Source organism: Humulus lupulus, chromosome 7 (genome assembly GCF_963169125.1).
Source record: "Humulus lupulus chromosome 7, drHumLupu1.1, whole genome shotgun sequence".
In the NCBI taxonomy this organism is placed as follows: domain Eukaryota; kingdom Viridiplantae; phylum Streptophyta; class Magnoliopsida; order Rosales; family Cannabaceae; genus Humulus; species Humulus lupulus.
The window spans coordinates 161,782,523-161,790,264 of record NC_084799.1 but is presented as its reverse complement, the minus strand read 5'-3'; the positions used below and the strand labels follow the sequence as shown (position 1 = coordinate 161,790,264).

Below are 7,742 nucleotides of genomic sequence, written 5' to 3'. Positions count from 1 at the left end.
AAACTTGTCTCTGGGCCTCTTGAACAGTTGGGACAAGTTTCATCCACATCCATACCACAGTAGTGCAGGTTCCTCTATGTTGGAAGCCAATTATGCGAAGCTTTCCAGATGAAGATTTTGATCTTAGGGGGAATGCAAAGAGACCAAAGCCTTTCCCACCATTTTGAGGTGCCATGAGATGACTCAACTTGACCCAGGCCCTAAAATCGAACGGATTGCCAGTAGCCACTCCGAACTGAATAATGACTTGATTTATCATGATGCCAAACTAGAAGATCTTTTCTATTTGAATCAGAATGAGGAATGGACAAAATGGCTTTGGCTTCTTCCAACCAATATTATTCGCCCAAGGACAGGCAAAGTAGGGAGGGAAAAATAAATAGTACAATTCAAAGAATATAAATACAACACATTTAACGACTTTGAAAACTTTCACTATGATTACCTTCGCATGCCAATGGATGCTTGTTCATTGCCTTTTTTGGTTCCTTACAACCAGAGTGTAGTGTTGGCGTTCTTTAAGGAATAATCGGTCATACTTGAATGTACAGTGCTAGGACTTATTTTCTTTGAAAACTAAACAAAGAATCTAACTAAATATCAATCAACCACATATAATTTGTCTAGAATATGCGGGGCCCCATAGTGGTGGCCTTTCAGTTTCACTATCTATTCTGTTCCAATACAACTCTTTATATCTATATCTCGATCGAACTATTACAGCCTACACAACAAAATTAATGGCATCAATCTGTGACTAAGACAAAAAAAATGATTTTGCCTGCAAAAATAAAAGGCAGTGCAAAAAAACTATGGAACACATAAAAATTCTAGTAATCGCCAGCAGATGCTATTATGACTGGTGACACACAACAGCCTTGCACGAAAAGTCGTCGAATATCATCCATGCACCGAAATTGTCAAGCCGTTTCTTAACTAAATCTAAATCCATATCGGCAGACCAGTCAACAATTTTTTTTTCAACGCCTAAAGAAAAGTGGTTATCATTATTGGAAGAAATATCAACACCAATGTTTGTCTCATCAACTCTCTTAATCTTCTTACTCTTTTGTTCCAATAATTTTTCTATTAGACCTGCAAAACTTGTGCTCTCTTGTTTACTCAACAGAGACTTCAACATCATTGCAACATCTAAGATAAACTTGTCAACCCAAATTTTTCGAGTAGAAGTTGAGCTTCTAATGAAGAAAAGTCCTGAGATCTTCCCAATATAGAAGTCATAGGTATTATCAAGATCGAAATAAGGATAACCTTTAAGTAGAAGCATGTTCCCCTCAATGACCAAAGAATTGTATCCTAATTCTATGTTCTTCATTATCACATAGGCCTTCACCAATATGGAGCTCATCATATCTGAATGGGAATCTGGCATTTTGAAAGTTGTTACACTCCTCAAGAAATGGTCTCCGATGATCACAGGATGTCCTCTTCGTGCAAGGTCAAGCAGGAAATCTGACTCGGGGCCAATGAAAATGAAGTTCCAAATATTTAACTTCTCAAAGTTGCAAACCAGGTTCCTTGTGACCATCTCTGATGCTCCGTATAGGCTCACAAGAATTGCAGTTTCCTGTTTTTGCACTGAGTGAAGAACAGGCCCAAGTTCATCAAAATTCCTAACAATTCTTTCAGGAAGTACTTCTCTGAAACAGAAATCATACCACTTCAGGTATTTTAATGGCTGCATTTCCAAAAGGTTGAAATCAAGAGAGTTTTCATCCAACAAACTGGAATCAGGCCCAGCAGTTTTACCATAGTTGACACCTGCATCTCTGTGAGAGACACTCAGTGCTCTGTCATGTAAGAAGTTAGTGTAAAAATTATAATAGCCACGAGAATGAATAAATTTAATGAACCAAGGAGTCCATATTCTCTCCCCCATCTTTTTATACCAACCATTTGTTACCTGCATATGAATTCCATATCGTAATCACATTATAAACAGATTTCAAAAACAAAAAACGAAAGGTTGTCAACAAATAAGTAATTTAAGCAAATAGAAACCTAACCAAAAAAGGAAAAAAAGAAAAGAAAAGATAAACTACCATTCCATCAAGAAATGGCTTTATGCCCTTGGCCTTGTGTTTGTCATACCACAGTCTGAACTCTTTCCAAGGTTTTGGAAAGAGGAGCTGACCCCAAGTGCCTACCAATTGGTATAAAAAAATTCTGGTTCCATTATCCAATTGTATTTTGTTTCCATGTTTACCTGTAATATAAAAAATTAAACAAAAAAAGCCAGAATTTGGTCATGAAATTATATAAATATGTACATGTGTACATATATTTACATATAATATATATATATATATAATAGAATAGGAAAGGTAGGAATCATAGAAAACACCACATTTTCTTGACTGTAATAATTCTTTACGAAAAAGCACAGCACAAGCCTAGTAAAAGGGCAAGTTGCTCTTCTTACATGAGAGTGGACAGAGAAAATTATTTGCAAGCATAAATCCTTGACAATTTTCATTTTAATGGAATTTCAACTGAAACTTAATATATTCATTTAGGCGAAATTCGAAAGCCAGGTAATTCTAGATTAACTAGAATAAGACGGCAGACATTCCTATTGCTTGGTGGAAGTAATAAAAGAGAAACGAACAAGCCCATGTAAGACATTCAAATTCCTTTCATAGTGAAGAAATTACATTATAGCTGTTAGACAATCAATCAATTTTGCAAACAAACAATTTTACTAGGAACACATTATTACTTGTCATGGAAATTATAGTGAAGTAATTATATTATTGCTATGTAGTTTGCAAGATTCTACACAAAGTTTAATCGCACAATACCTCTCAAACAAAGTATATAGCAACTATGATAACCCAAACATTGGCTCTACCAGTTTTTATGGCTGTTCACGACTTAATTTTAAGAAAACTAAAACCAAAATGGTACCTGGAACAAACCTTGGTCTCTGTAGTGAAGCTCCATAGATGTACGGACGAAAATCTGGATCACCATAGTAATAATTCACAATCAAACTCCTAAGAAACTTGTAATAAAGCGGCGATACCTCTAAGTCATCCTCCACAACGAAGGCGAATTCGTCATCGGACTCAGGCCACCAGGCCTCCAGCCACTGGGCTTGAAGCCCGGCATTCTGGGTCCGATAATGGATGAGCTTCTCCCCAAATTTCCAATTGAACCCATCAGCAAACTCCAAAATCCGATGCGAATTCTCCAACATACGATCCACATCGGTGGTGCCATTGACGAATGCGAAGTGATCGATGTAGACGTGGAGGTGTACCCGATCGGAGAGATAGTCAGCGGCGGCCAGGGAGCGGAGGCAGCGGGCCAGCGAGTCGAGGCGGTTGTAGGCGAGAACCTTGACGATGAAAGTGAAGTCCCGGCGAGGGGTCTGGGAGCTTTGAAGGGGAAAACTAGGATTAGAGTTAGGAGTAGGGGTGAAGGCATGAAGAGTAGAGTGGTAGTAGGAGTAGAAGAAGAGAGCAGCAATGGAAAGGAGGAGGAGAGGCAGCAAATGCATCTTGGGACCCGCCATTGTTGGTTCGATTCGTGAGCTATGATTTCAAGAACGATTCAGAATCGTCCAGATCCGAATGGAGATCAAGAAAGTGAATGAAGTTTTTTTGTGAATCAGTAGATCTCTTCTGCATTTTTCCACTCAAACTGAGCTAAATCAGCAGTTGGACATTGAAACCCCGGTCTCGTGTCAAGACAATTTTTTACTGTAAGAATATTTTTTGGGTTTATCAGCAGAGTCTCCCAACTTTACTTTGTATGACTCAAGCTGTATTTGTCCTTGAAATAAAGAATAAAAAAAGCTATGAAGAACGTGAGGGAAAGGAAAATATGGGTGCTCCTTCCCTATTTTCGGTATTGGATAATTATAATCCTAATTATTCTACCCATCAAATAAAAAATATATAGAAAAAATATTATCTTTATAACTCTTTTTCTCTTGTATAGTTTTTTGATAAAATTTAAGGGAAAAAATGTTTTTTTTTTATATAAAATAAAATAATTTATATTTATGTAATTTCTTATTTTAATATTTTTCTCAAACAAATTATTTGTAAAATAATAAATAATTTTTGCTTAAAAAAACCTTAAATTAGATTAAAAAATATATTAAATCTTAAATATTCTTTTTAATTCTCCATTTAATATTAATATTAAATTATTAAAGTAGTTAATTAAAACTAACATTGTTGACATGGTTTTTCACCAACAGTAAATTAAGAAATCTGAAAAGAAAAAAAAATTTAGACTTTTGTAAACCGTAAAATAAAAACAAAGGAAATTTTACGTGGTTCTCAAAGCTAAGCTTGTAGCCAAGGGCAATACTCTCCAAGAAGGGGTCGATTATGAAGAAATATTTTTCTCCTGTGGCCTTGCTTAAATCTATTTGCATACTCTTGTCCATAGCTACTTGCATGGATTATGAGATATAACAAATAGACGTTAAGACAACATTTCTGAATGGCTATATTGACGAGACAATTTTTATGTCTCAACCAGAAGGGTTCGAAATAAAAGGTCAAGAGCAAAAGGTTTGCAAGCATCTTAGGTCCATTTATGGACTCAAACAAGCTTCTAGATCTTGGAATTTGAGATTTGATGACACAATCAAAACATATGGTTGTGAACAAAATGTTGACGAACCTTGTGTCTATAAACAAATCAAAGATGGTATTGTGGTGTTCCTGGTTCTGTATGTTGATGACATTCTACTGGTTGGAATGACGTAGGAACATTGACAAAAGTAAAGAAATGACTAGTTGAGCAATTCCAAATGAAAGATTTGGGAGATGCAAACTACGTTTTGGGCATCCAAATCCTTCGGGATCGGCAGAACAATGTTTTGGCTTTGTCTCGAGCTATAGATAAGGTACTGGAGCGATTCAGTATGCGAAATTCCGAGAAAGGGGTTATGCCAACATGCCATTGAATTGTCTTTTCTAAATAGCAGTGTCCTAAGACACCTAAAGAAGAAGAGGATATGAGACAGTATCCCTACGCTTCTACAGCAGGCAGTCTAATGTACACCATGTTGTGTGTACAAGACCTAACATTTGTTATGTAGTAGGGATAGTTATTCGTTATCAATCCAATCCTGGATTGAATCATTGGGTTGCAGTAAATAATATTCTCAATTATCTTAGGAAAACTAGAGAATACATGCTTGTATATTTAGGTGGTGACCTGAACCCCACTGGATACATTGATTTTGATTTTCAATCAGACAGAGATAGTCGGAAATTGACTTTTAGATAAGTGTTCACACTTGGTGGAGGAGCTATGGTTTGGCGTAGTATTAAACAAAACTGAATCACAGATTCTACCATGGAAGTCGAATACATAGCGGCTTGTGAAGCAACTAAAGAGGTTGTGTAGCGTCTCAAATTTGCTAATAAGGCTTAGTGCCTTGATTAGCATGTCGGGAGGGCAATAGTTGATTTAGTTATGTTATTACATGGATTAAATGACTATATGATTAGAAATGCATGTTTAGGTGAATTAAATATGCATGTAGGTCCGTTGTTTTTGTTAATAGGGACATATTATTAATTTTGGCCTGTTAAGGGCATAAATGTAAATAATGTGTATGTGAATTTATTTGTGTTTAATGCCCCATGCTTGGTAACCATGGGCATTTTTGTAAATTGAACCCATGGAGGGTATGATTTTGAGCTATGTGCGGTGTTTTCGGCATTGGGAGATCCTGTCCCACGGTGTTAGTAGAGGGTCACAAATTTGGTATTTGGTAACTATTAGTAACCTGAGGTTAGTGTTGTTACTGAAATAATAGTAAAAAGGTGGCATTTCTGATAAAAGGGTGAAATAACCTACATACCCTTAAGGGTTAGCCTAGAACTAAGTTAGGGGGAGGGGTAGAAGGGTCTTTTGGGCTTTAGAGCTAGAAAACCCATGGCTGAAGGAAAGCCTTGCACGTTTATCACTCTCCATCATACTCACTTAGTTTCTCAAGAGCTCTAGAGGAAAAGCCAAGAACAAGCTTGAGGATTTTGGTGGTTTGAGAAATTGGGAGTAGATTCAAGTTGTGGGAGTGGGTTAACATCTACCAAGTCTTAGAAATTTTAAAATCTAAGAAGAGTTAAGAATTTCATTTTCTGTTTTTAGGTCTTTTACTTGTTCTTGTGAGTTTTTAGTTTAATCTTTGAAAATTGGATTTTTGGGATGAAGTTTGAGGAACACTAGCTTGGGAATATGAGAATGGAAGCTTGGAGTGACATTTGAGGCAGTCTAGGTTGAATTCCTCTCTAAAGGTAAGGATTCCTTTAAGCTTTTGAAAAGTTTCTGGTTTAGTTTCAGCTTTGAGAAATTTTAGATCATTGAGTGATTTGGAGTTTGTTTTTATGCATATGTGTTGTTTATGATGTTTATTTGGAATTTTGGGTCCAATTGGAACTTGGGTACACTTGGGGAATGGGTTGGACAAGCTTAGGTCCGGAGAAATGGTGGAAAAAAAATAGTGTGCTTATGAGTTTGCAAAGTAGCGCCCCAGCGCTGGTTTTGGGTGCCCCTGCGCTATGCAGGGGAGGGTTTGGGGCTCTCTGACTTGCTGTAGCGCCCCAGCGCTATGTTAATTTCAGCAAGTTTCATTTTTAGAGCTAGGGAAGGACTTAGGGGCTTAGGGATGGTTCCACCACCCCGTTGGGTGGGATTGGAAGTCTTGAGAGCACGGGATTGGTCCCGGAGTTCGATTTCGAGGATTGAATCCTAATGAAGTTATTATTTATGGTTGTGACTAGGTTACCGCTAGGACTTGGGACAGGATCGTGCTCGAGGGTCGTTTATATTTAACTCGTGCTTGGACCAAAGGTAAGAAAATTGTTGGTGCCCATAGAGTAGGGCATGGCCCGATCATTTTGTAATTTGTGTTTATATGAGTGTTTATGATTTATTATGCTATGTTATGCATGACTATAAATGAACGGCGAATGCTGGGAACAGCGAAGGCCGAGAACGTCGAAGGCCGGAGACGGCAAGGGCTAGGATCGGCGTTAAGCACGCTAAGTGCAGACCGTTAGGGTGAGACCCCCCAAGGGTGTTATATCCACCCGCTCGGTGAAGACCGCAAACCCAGGGCATGGTAAAGTGCCTAGGCCGGCGTAGGCCACTATGTGTTTAGTCTGTTGACTATTTTGTTGTATACTGTTGGATTGATATGTGATATGTTATATGTTGAGTTTTCTTGCTGGGCTTCGACTCACGAGTGCTCTATGGTGCAGGTAAGGGCAAAGGAAAGGTCGACCAACCATGTAATGCCCTGGGTAGCCAAGACCGTTACACTGTGTGATTATAAAGATGCAAGACTTGCTAACCAAGTCATAAAGTTGAAAACGTGACCCTAAAGTCGTATTTAGGTTAGGGTTAAAATATTTTCATCATAAACATAAAATTTCTCATTAAAATATACGTTTAATACATGGGCTCCCAAAATAGGTTTTAAAGGATAGTTTACAAAATTTCAAAGTTCATGTACAACCGAAAGCCACTCTAATTGTAACGCCCTGGTTACCCCAGAACAGTTACGGTGGACCAAAAATTTGACCCGCTACCCGAGTCCTTTGGTCAAAAACGTGCTCTAAGTATAATTAACAGGTTAAGGTGGAAAAACTAATAAAAAGGAATGGATAATTTCATTACAAACTGCTCTGCGGAGCTAATCAAAACATTTACAAGTTGTTCTCAGTACAAAATTGTCATTACTGTTTCAA

The 7,742-nt window shown here is 37.6% G+C and overlaps 1 protein-coding gene across 1 annotated transcript; it reads right to left on the bottom strand.

The window, feature by feature from the left end:
- Positions 1-412: 412 nt before the first annotated feature.
- On the bottom strand, positions 413-3,833 carry LOC133788752 (uncharacterized). The gene is made up of 3 exons (XM_062226345.1): positions 2,929-3,833; positions 2,064-2,227; positions 413-1,924 (listed from the first exon to the last, which is right to left on the bottom strand). The coding sequence occupies exons 1-3, from the start codon at positions 3,536-3,538 to the stop codon at positions 854-856; spliced, it is 1,845 nt and encodes a 614-aa protein (XP_062082329.1). The 5' UTR covers positions 3,539-3,833; the 3' UTR covers positions 413-853.
- Positions 3,834-7,742: the final 3,909 nt, after the last annotated feature.

Bases quoted from the DNA above. Each gene is read 5' to 3' on its own strand.
- LOC133788752 (XM_062226345.1), bottom strand. From the start codon at position 3,538: ATGGCGGGTCCCAAGATGCATTTGCTGCCTCTCCTCCTCCTTTCCATT. The intron at 2,228-2,928 runs GTACCATTTTGG...TTTATATTACAG, and splicing joins GAGACCAAGGTTTGTTCCAG to GTAAACATGGAAACAAAATA. The intron at 1,925-2,063 runs GTAGTTTATCTT...ATTCATATGCAG, and splicing joins AGCCATTTCTTGATGGAATG to GTAACAAATGGTTGGTATAA.